This window comes from Typopeltis vanoorti, chromosome 17, assembly GCF_054136105.1.
Source record: "Typopeltis vanoorti isolate ZY-2024b chromosome 17, IOZ_Tvanoo_1.0, whole genome shotgun sequence".
Taxonomy (NCBI): domain Eukaryota; kingdom Metazoa; phylum Arthropoda; class Arachnida; order Uropygi; family Thelyphonidae; genus Typopeltis; species Typopeltis vanoorti.
In genome coordinates, this window is record NC_143565.1 from 106,650,135 (window position 1) to 106,672,452 (window position 22,318).

Below are 22,318 nucleotides of genomic sequence, written 5' to 3' on the forward strand. Positions count from 1 at the left end.
ACAAAGACCAACTTTTTTTTTTTTTTTTTGTGTGTCAGCTGCCTCATCTAATGCCTCAAAGTTCTGTGAGACCAAGCACAAATAAGCCCCATTGTCCATTTCACAATTCTGATATTTGCTCACATCACTCTACTTGATGTTGCCTACCATTCAAGATTATCCTTGTATTTAGTGTTAGTCCTTTTCCTTGATCCATCATAGATGAAATACTGGAGTCCTTAAACCAATATTTAATTCATTCTTAGTAGTGTCTTCATTCCATTAAACCAAATTTGAGCCTCAACTAGCACTTAAGCCTAAATACACAATCTACATACACTTCTGATATCTTTCTAACAAGTGACAAGTATGTTCTGAATACTGATTGTGTTTCACGCAAATCATAATCTGGTGTTCTTCCATAGACAAACACTCACTCAACCACTCAGTGCATTATAAGGATGACAGGTGGCTAATAATCCAACTAATAATCCAATCCATGATGCATAGAAATCATGAATACTGCTTTTGCTATTCTGATCTAAACACTGTCAATGAATATATCACTAAAACCAAACAGTTTTTTGGTCCTCATGGAAACTTAATAAGAGATTGGTCACTGATCAACATAATCTACTATTTTCTTGAATTTTTAGCTCTTAGCTACTCTTTCCCAATCCAGGGTGCAGAAATTGACCATTAATGGATTTCTTCAATTTTTAAAAAAGAATTTGAGTGAGAGGAAAAAGATAATTTGATGATAAAATAATGTTGTTTTACTAAGGAAGAGATTGTTGGATAGAGAATAGAGACTAATTTCCAAGCAGCAGCATAAATTGCCAGTTGGGAAAAAAATTTAGAAATGCTGATCATCAAGATACTTTTGATAACCAGATCGCATACAATTCCGATCTTTTTCTGGTGAAAAATTAAAGAGAGCACTGAATGCTGGAAGTATGAATTGGTAAGAGAATACATGAGATCATCAGTGCAAGAACTGAAAGAAAAATCAAAAAGATACTTTTTTTTTTGTAAGCAATGATGTAATACAATTACGAGATGGATGTGAACAAAAGTTTGATCAATAACCTCAGCAAAAGACCACAAAGTATGAACATCATTCGGACATGATGTAAGTTTCTTGCATTTATCTCTTTCAAATCAACTTTGTATATGCTATTAAATTACATGCAACTATTTTAACCTTTAATATTTGCAGAAAGAGCCTCCGTAGCTCAGTCAGTTGGGAAAAAAAAAACACCTCAATTTGAATTGTGTCTAGGATGTGAAAAAGTTTTATCAGGACTTTGTCAATGGAAGGTTAGTATGTCTCAGAGGTGACAGGGTTTTCCCACTTGGAAACCAAGTTTTTCAACTAACAAAACAAGGCAAATCAGCCAGAATATAATATACATGCAATTTACAGACTGAGCCTAACATGAAAGTGAAGATAGAATTAAATATTTGCAGAAAAGGAGAAGATGATTATGATGAAAGTCGGTTTCAATCTGATTGATTCTTCTTTTGAACAGACTTGATACACTTCTTGAAGAACCAAAGCTTAGCAATAAGGGATAATTTAAAGTGAGACTGAAAATAAATGTTTATTTGATTCTTTAAAGATACTTGCGAAATTAGGATTATAAAATATATACACGTTTACACAAGAATATTATTTAATTTGCCAAATATTTCAGTCTAAATATTACGGACCATCTTCAGTGGCTACATAGGAATAGTTTTAAAAAACAAGGTGGAATACGAACAATTGATCATTCACAAATAGAACGAGCCGTGTGATGTCATGCTAAGTATTAAAAGAGTAAACATTTTTTAATCAGTCATGATTAAATTAAAGATATTAATTCAGAAATTCATGTAATAATCTTAAATAACGTTAAAAAAAAAAAAAATGTGTTATCCTGATTAAACTTTCCCAAATTTTTGATACAGATACACAGTCATTACGATTCAAGTTAGGACATTGAAGTAAGGCCTCCACACATCTTTTAAATAAACGTTCAAACTTATAGCAACATCTGTGTAGGAGGAGAGTCTTGGCCCAAAGGATGTTGTGGCTTGTTTCTATTCCATGCTGAGCTAATCCAGATTTCTCGGGTTTGTTATGTTGAATGGTGATATGTTGATGCTCTTGAATTCTTTTTTCTATAGAGCGTCCAGTTTGTCCAAAGTAGGAAAGATTACAGTTACACGGAACTTGATGTACACCAGGTAGAGACATAGTTGAGCGTTTATCTTTAGAAGAAGGAAAATGGTTGGATAATTTGTTAATAGAAAATCCTGGAAATGTAAGGAATTGGAACTCGACGTATTGAATCTTTGCTGTTTTGTGTTGGATTGTAAGGAAAACTCTTCGGATTTCTTAAATAAATTGAAAAATATTGCATTACAACCTACAAATCTTATGGTTAGTTTTGATATAGAATCTTTATATACGAATGTACCTCTCCAAGAGACTTTAGAATTACTTGCTGACATCTTCCCACAAGACGTTATAAAGTTATTTGATTTCGTAATGCACTCTGGATATTTCTTATGTCAAAGCAAATTTTACAACCCAATCTAGCCAACTTTTATTTGGAACATCTAGAAGAAGTGCTGTTCTCATCTTCCCTTAACCATCATTTTGGGTTAGATATATAGATGACATCTTTGTCGTATGGCCTCATAACAGAGACTCCTTACCTTCCTTTTTAAGCAGTATCAATTCCTTACATCCTCAAATAAAGTTTACCATGGAGATTGAAAAAGACGAGTTATCATTTTTAGACTTCCTCCTCATTCGTTCACCTTCAGGTATTCTTACAACAACAGTTTACAGAAAATCAACTTTCACAAGTCGTTATATTTTCAAAGAATCTGCCCATCATCCTTGTCAAAAAACAGGAATCATAAAATGTTTAATCCGACGAGCCAAAACTAATTGTTCAACTTCTCATTTATTACAAAAAGAACTTTCGACTATCAAACATCACATGAAACTAAATGGCTTCTCCAAAAAGAGTACACAACATCTTTTCAATTCTTACAATCCAACACAAAATAGCAAAGATTCAATACATCGAGTTCCAATTCCTTACATTTCTGGGATTTCAGAACCAATTTCAAGAATTCTGAAGAAATATGATTTAGCAGCCACTCATCATCATCATGCTATCAAGGATTTAGGCCTAGCATGGCCTGTTCCGTCCTTAGAAGTCATCGTTGAATCGTTTAAGAGGACGTCTTGGTTTTCTTTTTCCTAATGGCTTATATTTTAAGGCTTGTTTTGGTAATCTTTCTGTTTTCATTCTTTGAACGTGTTTCATCCATTTATGTTTATATTTTTTAATTTTTTCTATTACTGGTTCTTGGTTTAATTCTTTCATAATTTCTTCATTTATTCTGTGATCAAATAGGGTATACTTTGCAGTTTTTCTCATAAACTTCATTTCTGCTGTTGTTAACTTTGTTTGTCTTTTTGTTTTATTGTCCAGATTTCGCTTCCATACATTAAGACTGGTAGGGCTAATGTATTGTATACTTTTAGTCTGGTTTGTTTTTTAACTAGGTTTGGTTTAAATATAGAGTTAATTACACCTGTTATTTTTAAATATTTTGCAATTTTTACGTTTATATCTTTTTCATATGTGATCGTACATCCTAGGTAGTTAAATGAATTCACCTGTTCTAAGACTTGTTATCTATTACTATTTTAGTTCTTGCTGGATCTTGTCCTCTAAAGGCCATAGTTTTTGATTTTTCTGTTGATATTATCATACCATAATCTTTGGATATCTCATTTAGACCTAAAATAGCTTTCTTTACTTTATCTTCAGAATTTGTAATTATTATTTGGTCGTCAGCAAAGAGGAGAGTGTTTAAGTTTGCTGTAGGAGAAAGTTTAATTCTTTGATGTAAATTTTTATTCCATTTTATTATTATTTCATTTAAGTAGATATTAAAAAGAGTTGCTGAGAGGGAACATCCCTCTCGGACCCCTTGGTTTATCTCTCTCGTATATGATAGCTCGTGATTTAATCTTATTTGTATTTGATTAATTTTTAAATATATACTTGTGATAGCTTTAAGGATATTATTTGGTATTGGTCTTTTTTTTAATATGTTAAATAATATGTTTCTTTTAACTTTGTCAAATGCTTTTTCAAAGTCAATAAATGCAATATGTGTTTCTAAATTGTATTCTCTTCTTTTCTCTATTATTAATTTTAGGCAAAAGGCCGGGTCTATACATGATCGTCCTTTTCTAAATCCATTCTGTACTTCTAAAATAAAGTTTTCGGAATATTTCATTAGTTTGCTATTTAAGATTCTGCTATATATTTTGTAACAGGAATTTAGTATATTGATACCTCTATAGTTTTTAGGGTCATCTCTATTACCTTTTTTAAAGATAGGAATTACAATTGCTTTTTTCCATTCTATTGGGAGGATACCAGTTGAATAAATTTTATTTAAAAATAATAAGAGTCTTCCTTTGAATCTAGTTCCTGCATATTTATATAGTTCTGAACCAAGTTTATCTTCTCCAGGTGATTTTCTGTTTCTTGTTTCTTTCAGGCTGATTTCTAATTCTTCTTTAGTTATTTCCTTTTCATTTTCATTAATTGTTTGCCAGCTGTCTTTTTTAAAATATTTGTCTGTCCACAATTCTGTGTAGTAATTTAGAAATTCTTCTAATTTCAATTCAGTGTTTAATTTTATGTTTTCTTTGGTATCTGCATTTAAGTGTTTCAAAATTTTACATACATTTGGTCTTATTTTATATAAATCATGTTCTAATTTAGAAACAAATTTGTTGCATGATTCTCTGTCTTTCTCTGACTTCTCTTTTAGCTATGGCTCTTATTCTTTTATATTCTATTTCATCTTCTAATCTTTTACTGCTTAACCATTTGTGATAGGCTTCTTTTTTTTTTTTTTTGATTATTTCTTTCATTGTATCATCCCAGATCTTCAGTTTTTTTCTTTTACTGAATTTTTTGGTCTTTCCTAAGCTTTCATTTGCTGCTGCATTTAGTATCGTTTTTATAGCCACTTATACACCTATTAACAAATTATCCACCCATTTTCCTTCTTCTAAAGATAAACGCTAAACTATGTCTCTACCTGGTGTGTATCAAGTTTCCATGTAACTGTAATCTTTCCTACTTTGGACAAACTGGACGCTCTATAGAAAAAAGAATTCAAGAGCATTAATCATCCATTCAACACAACAAACCCGAGAAATCTGGATTAGCTCAGCACGGAATAGAAACAAGCCACAACATCCTTTGGTCCAAGACTTGCTTCCTACACAGATGTCACTATAAATTTGAACATTTATTTAAAGAAAGTGTGGAGGCCTTACTTCAACGTCCTAACTTGAATCGTAATGACTGTATATCTGTATCAAAAATTTGGGAAAGTTTAATCAGGATAACACGTTTTTTTTTTTTTTTTTTTTAAACGTTATTTAAGATTATTACATGAATTTCTGAATTAATATCTTTAATTTAATCATTTATAATCATGACTGATAAAAAAAGTTTACTCTTTTAATACTTAGCGATATGACATTACGCGGCTCGTTCTATTTGTGAATGATCAAATTGTTCATATTCCACCTTGTTTTTTAAAACTATTCCTATGCAGCCACTGAAGATGGTCTGTAATATTCAGACTGAAATATTTCGTAAATTAAATAATATTTTTGTATAAACATGTATATATTTTATAAATGTTTATTTGTCATATATATCACAGTAACATAATCAGAACATTAACAGATATTTTGTTTTACCTCTCAAAAAATCATTTGAACAAAAATTTGAATACAACTAAACAGTGAAATGAGTTGAAAGTTTATTTTTCACTTGGTTAGAGTATAATAAATTTAGTTTAATCCTTTATCCAAGTGTGAGCAAACAAAGTTTGCGGTGGTACAACACCAGGGCACTCCTTGCAAAGGTGCAGCAAGCTACTAACACTCCTATCTCAGTACCTCCCATAACGCAAAACACATCTCCTTGCAGATATGTCTAATGTTATGCACTATGGGAGGGGCCACAACCCAGACTAGTTTCGACCTTTATTGAGGTCTCTTCAGTGGGAGCCAGGCCCAAATGGAGATACCAGGCAGAAGCATTAGCAGGTCATCTCTACCTATAAGAGTTGCCAAATGGTGTGCCACCCTTTTTTAATAAATTACTCTGGATTTAGAGAAAGATGTTGAAAGTTTATTTTTGTTCTTGTGAAAGTCTTGCGAAAGTTTATTGGGCCTGGCTCCCACCGAAGAGACCTCAATAAAGGTCGAAACTAGTCTGGGTTGTGGCCCTTCCCTTAATGCATAACATTAGACATATCTGCAAGGAGATGTGTTTTGCATTATGGGAGATACTGAGATATGATTGTTGGGAGCTTGCTCCACCTTTGCAAGGAGTGCCCTGGTGTTGTACCACCTTACCCCAGTCCTGAAGATACTTTCAGGTGCAAACTTTGTTTGCTCACACTTGGATAAAGGATTAAACTAAATTTATTATAGTGAAATGAGTACATTTCACTGTTTAACTATATAGTGATAAGAAAGCATAAAGTTCTTAATTTCCATAAAATCTTAACTAATATATGGAAATCCACTCTCATCAACAAAAATAGAAAACTTTGTCTGTATAAAACCACTAGTCAAACCATGTTTCGTATGGTTACCAGACATGGAACATCACTGCTCAACAAGCAGTTAATATCAACAGCTTTGTGACAACATCCCTTTGATCAATAACAGGATTCACATGGCACGGCAAGATCACATTTCTAATAATGTCATATGTGAAGTAAACTGCAAAAACTCCTGAACATATACAATTTAGAAAAGTCAACTGAAGTGATTTGAGTACAAGCTTAGGGATTGAAACCTCACCCACGTTCAGTGCTCCTGCTCTCAAGAGACCAACTATGGACACAGAGAACAAGGAAAGACCAAGAAAAGAAAATACATGGACCAGGTAAGATGATCAAACAGTTCTTGTGGGATATTTCCCCACTCTTCTGTGAGAGCAATTTCGAGTTCTTGAAGCAATCGTGGTGGCACCAGTCGAGCAGAAATACGCCTACCTAAAGCATCCCAGGCATGTTCAATTGGATTACAATCCAGTGAATAGGCAGGCCAGTACATTTGTTTAATACCTTCTTCCTCAAACCACTCTTGTACCAAATTTGCACGGTGTGGACGAGCACTGTCATCCATAAAAATGAATTCTTGGCCAATTGCAGCAGCATACGGATGAACTATAGGTTCCAAAATCTCATCGCAATACTTTTGGGTCGTTAAGGAACCATTTCTGATAAAATAGAGATCAGTATGGCCACCTATACTAATTCCAGCCCATACCAAACTCCCACCATGATATTGGGATCTTTCACGAACAAACTGTGGATTATTTCTTGTTCCACTTTCAAGCCATATCAAGATATGTCGGTTATCTGATTGCAGACTGAACCTGGACTCGTCACTAAAAAGTACGAGCCCAATTCTCATTTGTCCAATTGCGGTGTTCTTGTGCACAAATTCTTTGGCTCTTTTGTGATTTGAAGTAAGGAATGTAAATGCTCGAAGACCAATGGTCTTTGAGCATATAAACCTATGGCATGAAGATGATTTCGAACATTTCCCATTTCCAGAAAGTAATTCCAAAGTCATGAAATTACGCTTTAAGATGCATGACACACTTGAGCAACAACTTGCTGCATTTGTCCAGCTTCTAATCGACCAATAGCAATTCAAGCCACGGATTCTGGGATATCATGTTGCTCTACTAACAAAATAATTGGTGGTAGGACACGAGTTTACAATTGAAGTGATAATTATGCACTGTGGAAATGAGCGCAACAAGCTGCACTTTTATACCTCCCACATGCTAATAGGGCTAAGACACGTTTCGACAAGTCTTAACATGATTTTGTATGCAGTTGCATGTCCTACACTGTTGTATATTAAGAATATTTTAAAATAAATATGTTACATTTGTAAATTATTTTTATAACTTTATAATTTACAAGAAAACCAAAAGATCCCCTAATTGTTTTGGGCAGTATATATTTTCCTATTCATACATGAATAAGTGATGATAAAATGTGCAAGAAATAACGTACACAGTGTGCCCGTTAAGTAATGAGACAATTATTATATCAAAACAAAGAACTATATTTGGAATTGTCAATTACAGATTCAAAATAATCTCCCTCCAACTCCACACAATGTTTACATCTGTCGTACAGAGGTTCAAAGGCACAGTGTAAGTCCTGAACGCAAATCTCCTTCAGTCTCTGGATCCCATTGCGTTGGATGTCCAATGCCACTGAAGTGCTCGCTTTTCAAGGCACACTTCATCTTTGGGAAGAGGAAAAGTCTGCAAAAGCCAAATCTGGAAAATAGAGGATTATGGATCACACAGATCTACTTTGAAACCAGAAACTGCTTCACAGGCAGCGCACAGTGCGTGGACACATTATCCTGCAACAGAAATCAATTGTTGTTGTGGAACAGTTCTTTCTTGACATGTCGCATGCAGGCATACAGCTGTTGCATTACTCCTAAATATTATTATTATATTTTGGAGTAATAAATAATACTATAAATAATACTGACTATTCACTGTGGTACCCTCAGGAATAAACTTGTAGTGGATAATTCCAGCAGCATCGAAAAAAACAATGAACATTGTCCTGGCACATGATTTTTGCAACCTGGCTTTCTTCTGCTTGAGAGAAGACATTCCATGCTCTGCTGTTTGGTTTTCGGATCAAACTGAAAACACCAACTTTCATCACTGGTGACAATTCTTTGCAACATATCATGATCTTGATCAACTACATGGATGAAATTTTGACAACATGCAACCCCAGTGCTCTCTCTCTCTCTGTTTGTGTGGCCAAACCTTAAACAAATCTTCCTCTTGTGCAAATCTCTTTCTAAGATTAATATGACTGTTTCCTTACCTACACCAAGCTTGTACAGCGAGTAGCCTAGTGGTTATTTGCATGGGCAACAATTTCCCTAGCTTTCACCACATTTTCATTTGTTCATGCAGAAACTGGCCATCCACAGTATACTTCATCCTCCAGGTGATTCCTCCCTCCCCTCTATAAACATTGTAAACTAGCAGAACATCGGTGCATGACTCGGGAAATCACCACCATAAACTTTTTTTCAGGTATTGGTATACTTCTGTAGCAGTTTTTCCTAATTTACAGTAAAATTTTATAACAGTTCTTTACTCCATGATGCAACTTCTGACATGCTCCACTCACACACTCTTACTTCTACATCAGAAAGCTCATAAGTTGCAGCTGCAATTACAACACACTCTAGCCAAACTGTAAACACACTTGTTACATTTATTTAAAGGACTGTCCTGTTTCGGAGAAACACATAAGAAAAGTTAGACCTATATCTCTTCTAATCAGTTTTAAATGAGATGAAAAAACTATTTTCCAAAAATTAAATTTGGGCATCGTTTAAAAAATGTAGGTGAAAGAAATGATGTTTAATTTATAAAATAAATATGGATCACCCAGTTCTGGATAGCATATTAAATAATAATATTTAAAAAGGTTACTGTTGAATATATTTCATTTTCTAAAGAACTAGAATGATCAAATATAGTCCTGTACTTATAGTATTCAAGAGCTTATAATTGGAAACTATAAAAGAATACTGTAACTAAGGCCATTAGTTATTGAACTTTGATTGTTGCTTAAAGTGAGAAATGAATAATAATAATAATGAAAATTGTTTCCTTTTAATCCATATTTAGTTACACATTAAGAAACAGAAGTATGTTTATCATCAAAAATTAATGAAAAAGGAGAAATTACAGCTTTTAATTATAACATTAATTACCTGAGGTGATTTCAGGTGATTGTATAGTTGGTCCAGATTTGCCAGACCGAGGGGCAGAAGGCAGTGTTGGAGACCCCACGGTAGATGTGACTGGAGGAACTTCCCTAATATTGGATGTATCAAGTGTATTCTGCCTTTTGAATGATGATGGGACTGCACTAGGGCCATTAGTTACTGAATTTTGATTGTTGCCTAAGTGGGAAATGAATAAAAATAAATAAATAATGTTTCCTTTTATCCATATTTCTGTTTCTTAATGTTATACATTAAGAAACAGAAGTATGTTTATCATTAAACATGACTAACTTGAACCAGAAAGTTAAAAATAAAGCAATGTGATTTTTGCCATTTCCTTTGGCACTGTTGCAAATTCAGAATCCTCAGGGCACAAATAAAGAAATTGGTAAACAAAAAAATTAAAGATGCCAAAAAATTATATTCTTGGTTTCATACTTTATCTAAGTGTAAGCAAACATAGTTTGAACCTGAAGTAATTTCACAGCTGGGCTATTTTGTATATAGAGGTTAATGACTTTATATCAATTGCCTTAATATCCAATAATGCAATGCATTATGAGAAGCGTCACTACCTAGATCAGTTTCAACCTTTATTGAGGTCTCATTAGTGGGAACCAGACCCAGAAGTCATACCAAGTGATATCAAAGCTTACACTTAGATAAAGGATGAAACTAAGAATATAATTTCTTGGCGTCTTTAATTCATAGTATAACCAAGTGAAAAAAAAAAAACTTTCAACAGTATACAAAAAACAAAACAATATACCTACTATTAATGACAGAACAGAGAGCAGCATTTTCAACTGCTAGATATGCTGCTGCTAGCTGTTACAATTAACTTGCATAACAACTCTGAAGAAGTTATACAAAATTTTAAGATATCATGCAGTTAGATTGTTCACAAGAAAATGGTCATTAAGTATGTTTCTAAAAATCTCTCTACAGTATGAACATGCATAAACAGTGATAATGAACTCTTAGGTAGAATACGCCATCATTTCTTTTGTATCCTACAAATGAGATAGCAGCAGCAAATAGTAACTGAGCAAGAAATTCAAAAACATTTTTTTTTCTTTACAAAATTAGGTTGCCTCATATCTTTGTTAATACTGAATCCAAAAGTTTTGAGTTATATATGTAAATCAGTGATATCATCTGCAGCAATGCCTCCATCAAAACAGCTGTGTCCATTGGTTGGAATATCTGAGTTATATTCCTAAAGTTTCATAAAGTTCTGAAAATAAAATATGCAAACATGTTCTATGCATGCAAAAAGTCATAGCTTTATTCGTCATTATCTTACGTGAAGTATTGCTGCCATCATAGTTGTTCTGTTAACTGATGTTGAAAGTTTATTTTTCATTGGTTAGAGTATAATAAATTTAGTTTAATCCTTTATCCAAGTGTGAGCAAACAAAGTTTGCGCCTGAAAGTATCTTCAGGACTGGGGTAAGGTGGTACAACACCAGGCACTCCTTGCAAGGTGGAGCAAGCTACCAACACTCCTATCTCAGTATTTCCCATAATGCAAAACACATCTCCTTGCAGATATGTCTAATGTTATGCATTAAGGGAAGGGCCACAACCCAGACTAGTTTCGACCTTTATTGAGGTCTCTTCAGTGGGAGCCAGGCCCAAGTGGAAATACCAGGCAGAAGTATTAGCAGGTCATCTCTACCTATAGGAGTTGCCAAATGGTGTGCCACCCTTTTTTTAATAAATTACTCTGGATTTAGAGAAAGATGTTGAAAGTTTATTTTTCACTTGGTTAGAGTATAATAAATTTAGTTTAATCCTTTATCCAAGTGCGAGCAAACAAAGTTTACGCCTGAAAGTATCTTCAGGACTGGGGTAAGGTGGTACAACACCAGGGCACTCCTTGCAATACGCCTGGTATCTCCACTTGGGCCTGGCTCCCACTGAAGAGACCTCAATAAAGGTCGAAACTAGTCTGGGTTGTGGCCCTTCCCTTAATGCATAACATTAGACATATCCGCAAGATGTGTTTTGCATTATGGGAGATACTGAGATAGGAGTGTTGGTAGCTTGCTCCACCTTTGCAAGGAGTGCCCTGGTGTTGTACCAGGGCACTCCTTGCAAAGGTGGAGCAAAGGTGGACCTTACCCCAGTCCTGAAGATACTTTCAGGCGCAAACTTTGTTTGCTCACACTTGGATAAAGGATTAAACTAAATTTGTTATGTTCTGTTAACTATCGAATTTTTTTTTTTTTTTTTAAATATTCCAACTACTGATCACATAATACCTGTTGATGAATGAATAAAAAACCTAATTTTTAATATAGTTCACTTACTACCAATTTTGCAATATAAATGGTATTAATATCCTACATGCCCAGTTAACTGAAAAAAGTGCATCAAATTATTATAAGTTAACTCTGCTTTTTGAATATGTGATCCTAATCAATTACAAATAGATAATATCATTAGATAATGTGACAAACCATATTCTAATTAACTGATCAACAAGCTGCCTCTCCAATCAATACTAATTTTTGATTGCCATAGGAAAACATGACACATTTTTTTATGTATTTTGCCTGCCAAGTTCTTTAAAATTAAATCTAGAAACCTCCATAACTCAGCCAGTTATGACAATACTGTCTGGTTGGTAAGATCTGTGTTCAAATCCCATCTAGGATATGAACTTTTATAAGAATTTTCCACTGAAGATGAGCTAGATTGTCTTAATATGAAGATAAGAGTTTTTCATCCTGTAAGAGCATACACCATGGGCAAATATAGCAGACTATGCTAAACAGGATTAACTGCTCTATCACTGCATTAAGCAGGTTTCTATATATCTAAAATTACTTGGCCATGACAGGCCAAAGAGTCTAGATTACCATCTTATGGGCTACCATCCACAAAAATGGGCAATTGGATTGCCCATTTTTTCTCTTATCACTATATGTCATGGTGAATGGCTTCTACACTTCAGATTTCTTTACCAATGACAGTACCCCACAGTTCTATAATTTCTCTCAAACTCTTTCTCCAATTTATAAATGACTTTTGTTCCCTGATCTTAAATATCCAGCACGTGTATGCTGATAACAGTGTCCCCTCTTTTTCATTTCACAATTCTTGAAGTGTTCAAATATCCTAAGCTATAACATTTTCCATAATTAATGCTGATCTTCACTGCTTAATAAATTAATGCTTAAACACTGATCTTTCCATATTTCAGTGGAGTGAGGACAACCTTTTCAGAAGCAATGTTACCAAAACAGTTCTGTTTTACTTGCTTGAAATATCACATTTTACCTCCAATCACCTTTGCTAATTGCAAAAGCTTCATGCAAAATCATATATCTTTTCTTAGATTGAAGCATTTCTGGCATAAATTACATCACATTCAAGTGTGCAGATAAAGCTTAAGTGCTGGCAGTGTTTATCTGTTGTAATTTTGTGGCTTAATTCACAACACCAAAGGAACAAAATAAATAAGATGTTTTTAGCTGTTAATATTGTGGCACTTTTATAGCCAAGCACTAATAACTAGCAAAACACGAAAGACTAAAGTCTTATTTGGTGCCATCTATAGTCAGATAAAATTTATAAGTTAATAATAAAAGTTAATATTAATAAAAGTTTACATGCATTAAGATGATTTAAAAATGACTGTCTCCCAGATTGAGGTTTGGAGAATGTTTCATAGTTGTTACTAATTTCAACAACAGCCTCTCCAACTTGTAACAACTTCCATGTTACACTTTGGTTTTCTTCCATCATGTGAGTCATCTAAAGCAGAGCTTCTTAAACTGTAGGTCGCAACCCCAAATAGGGTCGCGAAAACTTTGGCAATAGTAAAAGCTTTCTGAATGCGAAATGACCAAAAATTAATTCAAAAGCAAACGCATAAGAATCCGAAGTGCTTCTGGCAGTGCTCGCCCATGTTGCATCCTGTTGCGCTATTTCACCAGCCTTGGTTCTGAACACACAACATGTGAGCTTTGCCCTGAGCATGCGGTCACGCCATGCCACGCAATGCCAACAAACACTGCCAGAAACACCTCAGCTCAGATTCAAGACTAGTGTATCGTAATTCTTTATGTTGTTAGATCTTAAATGAAGAGTTTTCATTCTAGAAAATTTTCATTCAGGATTTAACAACTGTAATAAATCAACAAGGAGATGCTTATGATTAAGTAAAGAAGCAGACTGTAAAAAGTGCTATAAATTGGATACCTTAATATGGAATTTATTTGATCTAAGTAACATGATCTGTTTTGTAAACTGTAACAATTAAGAGGTATTCTATATGAAATGTTTGTCATGAGGTAAAACCAAAAGTTCAAAGTCCAATGGCGAAACTTTTGGGTCAACGTTTGTCCTAAGGCAGTGGCACTTGCACTGAGAACAATGCACGCTCGTATTTCTTGGAAGACGCGGAGGAAAGGATCGTCCCATGTGCACAAGGAGATGCGGTACAAGGGACCATCCCGCATGCAAAAAGGATAGGTACCGAGCAGGAAAAAAAAACGTAGCAGTAAAGAGGGCGCAACATACAAGGAGTCTGCTCCCCTTCGAGAAGGCTTTTTTTTCGTTCTTCGTGGATGTCGGGTCTCTCTCACCTATTCATGAATTCCGGACTGCCTTCGGTAGTTTGATGTCGACAACCGTCATTCCAGAGTCCTGACTTTGTACGTTTTCGGAGAGGAATAACTGAGTATGGCAGTCGGGTCAACAATGCGGATGGCAACAAACGGCAGCGGAGTGAGTCAAGAGCGGGAACAACAACAGCCTTTAGAAATAGGCAGATCGAAGGACCGCCATGAGTGACCATGTGGGTCAAAGCCAGACTGAGACATTCTAGTCGCATTAGAGGAAGAGGGACCGAGCAGTGCAAGCTGAATTAAGAACTAAGTAACGGACCTATTGAACATCCTGAAAATTAGTGATGTATAGCTTTTAGTTTTCTTTTGAAGAGAAGAAATGTTATAAGATAGTGTGCAAGGACATTTAGCGTAGAACTTAAGTAATTATTGCAGATAGCAACAGCATGACTCCAGTGAACATTTCTTTAGAGAATGAAAAATAGATTTAGTGTGTCAAATATATTATGTGAAGTGATTAACGAGATTAAGTAGAATAATTGAATGGATGCAAATTTAAGTCAGTATATTGTATAGAGGGAATATTTAACCTTATAGAGAGAGCTCATGATAGAATCCAGTCGAGTTGAGATTTAGTTGTCCTAAATTGCTCTAGAACTTAGAATGATATTAATTTAGAAGTGTATGTATGTGAATTTGTAATCTTATGATCTCAATAAATGTGCTTTGTATTTTACCTGAAATTTGGCCTGAGATTGAATCAATGCACCACTCATTTAACCTAGAACTAGAGTGGAACAGAATAGTATGTCAATAACCACGACTGCAAACGCAATTGACAAAGGTGATATAGACAATTAAGTGCTAAGTATTAATGGTAGATTGATCATCGCTGTATGTTTATCTGAGAGTTTTCCTTGGTTAAGGAAACCTTCTAACCTAATGATATTGGTTGGTGCAGCGAAACAAATAAATTTGCCACCATCTAGTCGGAAAATATCTCAAGACAGTAATAACAAAGGATTTGTCTCCAGTCTGAGGTAAACCCTTTGTCTAAGTAGTTAATGCACGTGATCAATCTAGGGATTGGCCAGATTGTATAGATAACTTCTATAACTAGCACCAAAGCTCATAATAAAGTTAGGAATAAATGTAGATAAGAAAAGAGAAAAGGTTAGAATTAAATAAGAGAAAAGGTATATAAAATTAAATAATAAACAACGAACAAAGGGACATAATGTAAATGGTAAAATTATATGTATACCCAAAGAAGTGTTTTAAAATAAATTTCTTTATGGTTTATTATCAGTAAATGTTTGATTTGTATACCTATATATCCAGGGTAGCGAGTGGGAAAAGTTTAAAGTTTAGTTTGTCAGTTCCAATGATAGATAAATGAATTACACATGAAAATATCATCCACAGCCTCCTCACAACATCCAATAAATCATGTATCCTTTTCTTGACATTTCTTCATAATCTCTTCCCCAGACATAATACTGGTGTGTGTGATATAAGTTTTGCACCCTATTGTACATGGGAATTGACATAACAGAAAATACATCACAGAATTCTATATATTAACACAATCTATAAAGATTATAAATAACAATGAAGATACCATGCAACTCTACTTTATCGCCTGGTGTGCTACCGCTCTGCTTACTGAAAGGAACAAAGTGGCTACTGCCATGTTTCATCTCCACAGTAAGGGTTCTGCCTCCTCCCCATATACAATGCAGGTGATAGCATTGTTGATCATGCTTAACACACTGTTCTTAATGAATCAGCTCCTCCGTGTGAGAGTACAGCAGTAAAAAGCAGTTTCTGCAGGCTGGCTGTTAGATAATAAATGAGTGTAATGCTATGGTAATATAGGCTTTCTGATCAGCTAGCAAATAATCCTACCACTGCTTACTCCACCAGGTTGTGCCTAGAGGGAGTCTGAGTATAATAATGTACAGGGAGAACTTTCAAAGCAAAATCTGTATTGGAGTCTGAGCACTTCCTGTGCAGGAAATAATTATGTGTACAAGCATTTCACAATGCATGCCCCTGCATTTTAAGTTTCCTGCAACAACTCTATAATGAAAGATATCTATACAAATGTTAGCATCACTGTAGATATAAAACATCATCATACGTATCAAGGATTTAGGCCTATATGGCCTGTTCCGGCCTTAGAAGTCATCGTTGAATCGTTTAAGAGGACGTCCTGGTTTTCTTTTTTCCTAATGGCTTGTACTTTAAGGCTTGTTTTGGTAAGCTTTCTGTTTTCATTCTTTGAACGTGTTCCATCCATTTATGTTTATATTTTTTAATTTTTTCAATTACTGGTTCTTGGTTTAATTCTTTCATAATATCTTCATTTCTTTTGTGATCAAATAGGGCATACTTTGCAGTTTTTCTCATAAACTTCATTTCTGCTGTTGTTAATCTTTGTTTGGCTTTTTGTTTTATTGTCCAGATTTCGCTTCCATACATTAAGACCGGTAGGGCTAATGTATCGTATACTTTTAGCCTGGTTTGTTTTTGAACTAGGTTTGGTTTAAATATAGAGTTAATTACTCCTGTTATTTTTAAATATTTTGCAATTTTTATGTTTATATCGTTTTCATTTTCATAAGTGATCATACATCCTAGGTAGTTAAATGAATTCACCTGTTCTAAGATCTTGTTATCTAATACTATTTTAGTTCTTGCTGGATCTTGTCCTTTAAAGGCCATAGTTTTTGATTTTTCCGTTGATATTATCATACCATAATCTTTGGATATCTCATTTAGATTTAAAATAGCTTTCTGTAAGTTATCTTCAGAATTTGTAATTATTATTTGGTCGTCTGCAAAGAGGAGAGTGTTTAAGTTAACTGTAGGTGAAAGTTTAATTCCTTGATGTAAATTTTTACTCCATTTTATTATTATTTCATTTAAGTAGATATTAAAAAGAGTTGCTGAGAGGGGACATCCCTGTCGGACCCCTTGGTTTATCTCTCTTGTATATGATAGCTCATGATTTAATCTTATTCGTATTTGATTATTTTCATATATACTTGTGACAGCTTTTAGGATATTATTTGGTATTTGTCTTTCTTTTAATATGCTTCTTTATATAAAACATCCCCCATAAAAAATATAAAAAAATGCAAAATAGAAACATATTCCCCACAAAAAGCCAAAATAAAGCTAAGTTTTCATTCGATAAAAAAAAATTTCACACCCATCTCACCAACATGTGGGGCATCAATACAAACATTAATGATATAACCATCGCCACTTATATGCATCAAAACCTAATCCACTTTCCTAACCAAACCCCAATTTGCATCCTCCATAACTATAGTCCACTGCAGCCATCCCAACCACATCTTACATGGAGCATTCTGTGTATGCAAGGGGGGGGGGGGGGCTGCTTTCATCATATCAGACATTCCTCAGTAAAGGCTATCAAACCTAGAATCCTGGTCTATCTGATCTGACTCAAGATCCCCTTACTTCACTTTTATAACTTTCATTTGCTGCTTTTATCACTCTCCTAATTCAGACAGCCATGCTGCCCTTTTTTTTGACAACCTGTCCTCCCAAAAAGTTGATTTCAAACAATCTAATTATCTAAATTGTTAAAGATTAACTTACCGGGAGGATTAACTTCACAGACCAAGCCGAAATCATTCACTGTCAGTCATGGGGTAACACAACAGTTTAACCTAACAACAGAATAGCAAACAATCCTCATTCTTCCAGGACTCTGAATTTCTCCTTAACCAGCTTTCTCCCCCCACCCCCCCAAAATATATTGCAGTTCTGCTACAGATCTATCTCCTTTACTCTATAGCACAACAATGGAGTCAAATGCAAAATACATCTCTTTTCCATTGTCAGATATTACTGTTTGTTTTCCTGATCCAAACATCTGCTCCAAACTAAAAAACAAGATAATCCTTATTAGAATGTTCGTTCCATCCTTCCTTTTTTTATAGGTCCAAAACAATGGCACCTGACAATATTTCTAGAATCAAAGTTGCATTCACCTGCTAATTTGCTGATGTCTTCTTTTAGTGATTTACCATTTTCCATCAGAATGTTCAACATAACAGCATTGAATTTCTTGTTTTTGGCCTCGATCAAGTTGTGTACTGCTGATGCGATTAGGTTATGGAATTCATTAACGGGCAAAGGTGCACTTGCATTACGGTGCTGACTGTCAAATAGTTCAAGCTTAGCTTCTAGCATTCGGATTTTGGAGGAGAAAGTGTCATTCATAGTATTAAGTGCTGTTCACCTAATTTCAGAAGTTCGACTTGTTTACCTAATTTCAGAAGCTGTTTTAGAAGGGAAGCACAGCGAACAGAAAAATGGCTGGTTGAGGTTGATAAATAGCTTGTGAGCTGATTCATCTATTCTTGCATAGGAAGTATGTAGCCAGTGGCAACAGAAATCGCACAATCCCCCCCCCCTATTTTTTTTTATTGATAACATCAATTTTATAGCTGCAGCACTTTATATTATCATTAGGTTTGTCGACAATCGATGGAGCTACGCTAGCAAGACACGAGGTGCTCTTTTGTCGTTGATCTTTGTTGCTGCCATCTTTGCTTCGCACAGTAGGCATAGAGGGTGCTTACACACGGATGATTTTTAATTGAAAAGATAACTAATTTAGTGCACTATAATACTTACCGGTTGTGCAGAAGTAATTAGCTCCTTAGTACCCACTGTTAAAATTTCCATTTATTGATTAATTTGAATGAAAAACACTTACAATAATGATAAAATGTGGGAGCACAAGTTTAGATTAGCTTATTCAAGTCTCAGAAAATTTAAATATTGTTTTCAAGTTTGATAAGTGCAGAAATCAGACAGACCACTTGGTATCGACTACCCCTAATCCTGGTTTCATCAATTTCCTGGAGTACAGTTACCTCAATGTGATATACAGCTTGTAATCTTTGTATCTCAAAATGCACAACATGACACTTTTCCACATACATTGACATCCATTATGTTTCGCCCAAACAGGAGTGGTCCTAGCACAGAACCTTGCAGCACACCACTACTCACCTGCCTTCTGGATTCTACTCTTCCATATACTACTTTTTATCCAATCAGCTGCCCTTTTATCCATATCAACAGTTTTTATCCATCCTCATTTGATGCAGTTTGTGTAACCAAGTTTCATGTGATATCTTGTCAAATGCCTTTGCAAAATCAAACAGTATCATTGTGTAGCCATTCCCTTTATCTAATTCAGTTTCATTATTATAAAAAAAACAAAAAAAAAAACTAGTATATTACTAAGGCATGACTGACCCTTCACAAAGCCATGCTGCATCTCAGAGTATCGTATGCTTATCCACCCATTCCTGAATTCTCTTTTTGACCAACTTTTCCAGTACTTTTATCACAACTTCTGAGATATTAATTGGTCTATAATTTTCTACCATGGACTTAGATCCTCCTTTATATAAAGGAATTATTTTGCCTTCCTTCCACTCTCTTGGGACTTTGCCAGACTTAAACAGCCTAAGTCAAAGGTATTGCCAGTTCCTCTGCACATTCTCGTAAAATGCGAGCCAATATTCCATCGAGTCCCACAGCTGTATTTGCATTCAGATTATGCAATATACTAAGCACCTCCTCTGTCATAACAATAACTTCACTTGGATGATATACCCTTGCAAAATGAATCAATCAGTAACCCAACAATTTGGTCTGCCTCTCTTACCTCTCTACCATCGGCACTCATTAAAGTTATCTTTTCATAACATTTCTTCTTCCTTATTGCCACATTACAAAAAACTTTGGGATTTACTTTCGACTGTTCAGCTAATTTCTTCTCAATCTTATTTTGTATTCTTACCATGCCGGTCATCTTTCTTGCCTGATCCTTGTACTGTGCATGAGTAAGCTAGTCACCAGCCTCTTTATATACTCTCCACAACATTTTCTTCGTTTGCAGCTCATCGTTAATGATATTACTCATCCATCTAACTCCTACCTGATTTATCTTCCTGACTTTGGGTATATAGTGTGATACTGTTTCCTCCAGATACCCCTTGACTATCCCTCCCCCCATAGTCTGTGAACATCCTTCCCTTGCAGATCTTTATGTCATGGTACTGCTTCAAGCTGCCTTCTGAGTATATTATAATCATCTGCATTGTAGTTCCACATATACCTCTTCTTAACCAGAATTTCCATGTTTTGCTACATCCAAGTTAAGATGAGATGATCACTTTTCCCAATTGGAGGCAAAGTAACCACCTTAGTTATAGACAAGTCTTTTGATCCTATAACAAGATCAAGACTCTTATATCCCAAGTTGCCTCTATTACATTCTGCTTCAAGTAAATATCTCTCAGTAAGTGTATAAATTCCATTTCCTTCTTGCCATCTCTCCTCCTTTCAATCTGTCTCCAAATTTGAAATCCTCAATAATAATTAGTCCACATGCACCAATTCTACTAATCTGCTGATGCATGTCTTCCACATCATCTGTGGTACCTCCCCCCCACCAGCAACCAATATAAATTGGAGGAACATGATGCTCCCAAGTACGTGCAACTGCATCCAGGTGAAATGGTTGCAAGAAGGAAACTGATGGAGTTGAAGAGAAGCATTGTAATAGGATGCCATGTTGCAGGCCTATCTGTTCAGCAAATTGTTGATAAATTGGGCCATCCCAGGTCAACAATCAGAGATACCATACTGAGATGGAAGCACAGAGAGTCAACTGCAAGTGCTACCCTACCTACAGTGGATGACCCACCAGAACTCACCGAGTGTGACCATGTTATCCTTTGTAGCAGCCTACAGTCACCGAGCGTGACCGTAGGCTGTTACAAAGGATGATATACATGGGAATGTAAAAACTGCCATTCATCGCCTGACACATTGAATGCAGAATTTCAGGCATCGACTGGAACACAAAACCATTCAAAACCAAGGCTGACAATGGGTTTTCATGGTAGGACTGCAATATGAAAGCCCCACATTACCTGAACCAACATTCAGCATCGTCTTCAGTGGTGCAAAGATTGTGTACAGCGAGATGTGGAAGCTTGAAAGCTGTGTTATGAAGCAATAAATCATGCTACACCCACTGTCGAGTAGATGGACAAGTGTGGGTGTGGCAGATGTCCACTGAATGTCTCATACCAGAGTGCGAAACCCCAACTATGAAATTCAGAGGTGGCAGTGCAATGGTATGGTCCTGTTTTTCCTGGTTTGGCCTTGCACTTCTGTTTGTGGTGCCATGAACACTGAACCCCAAAAGGTATCTGAACATTCTGGACAACAATGCTTCCTACTCTGTGGCGTTTCTATGGAACTGACTACGGTCTCTTTCAGCAAACAATGCACCGTGTCATAAGGATGCTGATGTAACTGCGTGGTTTGTGGACACGAATGTCACCACACCGTGACTGGTCTCCACAGAGCCCCAATCTCAACCCTAGTGAACATCTGTGGGATGAACTGGAGAGTTGGGTGAGGTCAAGGGACATCTACCCCCACAATAGTCCAGGACCTCATTACATGTCTACAGAAAGAATGGTCCAAAATTCCCACTGATCACTATGCAAAAACAGAAACTGAATAATCTTCAAAGTGTAACATCTGTCTTAGACAAGTCGTGTCTCACTGGATTTAATAAACATATTTAGTAGCACAATGATTTCAAATGAGAATATAGTATCAATTCATAATAGATATTAAAGAATATATAAATTTTAAAAAATCACACAGAAATCAGAAAAACTGAAATCAAACCAAAACTCAAATGAAACTGATAAGTAAACCAAAATTGATAAAATATAATAAAACAAATATTCCTAAAACCTTGAAC

The 22,318-nt window shown here is 35.2% G+C and overlaps 1 protein-coding gene across 7 annotated transcripts in view; it reads right to left on the bottom strand.

Moving 5' to 3' along the window:
* The window catches only part of LOC150097746 (MAP/microtubule affinity-regulating kinase 3-like), a 297,798-nt gene that overhangs the window by 130,025 nt on the left and 145,455 nt on the right, over nt 1-22,318 (bottom strand). For all 7 annotated transcript variants that reach the window (XM_090407471.1, XM_090407465.1, XM_090407466.1 and 4 more), the window contains exon 15: nt 9,881-10,072. In XM_090407471.1, coding sequence (XP_090263597.1) covers nt 9,881-10,072 — 192 coding nt within the window. The remainder of the gene's footprint in view (nt 1-9,880; nt 10,073-22,318) is intronic.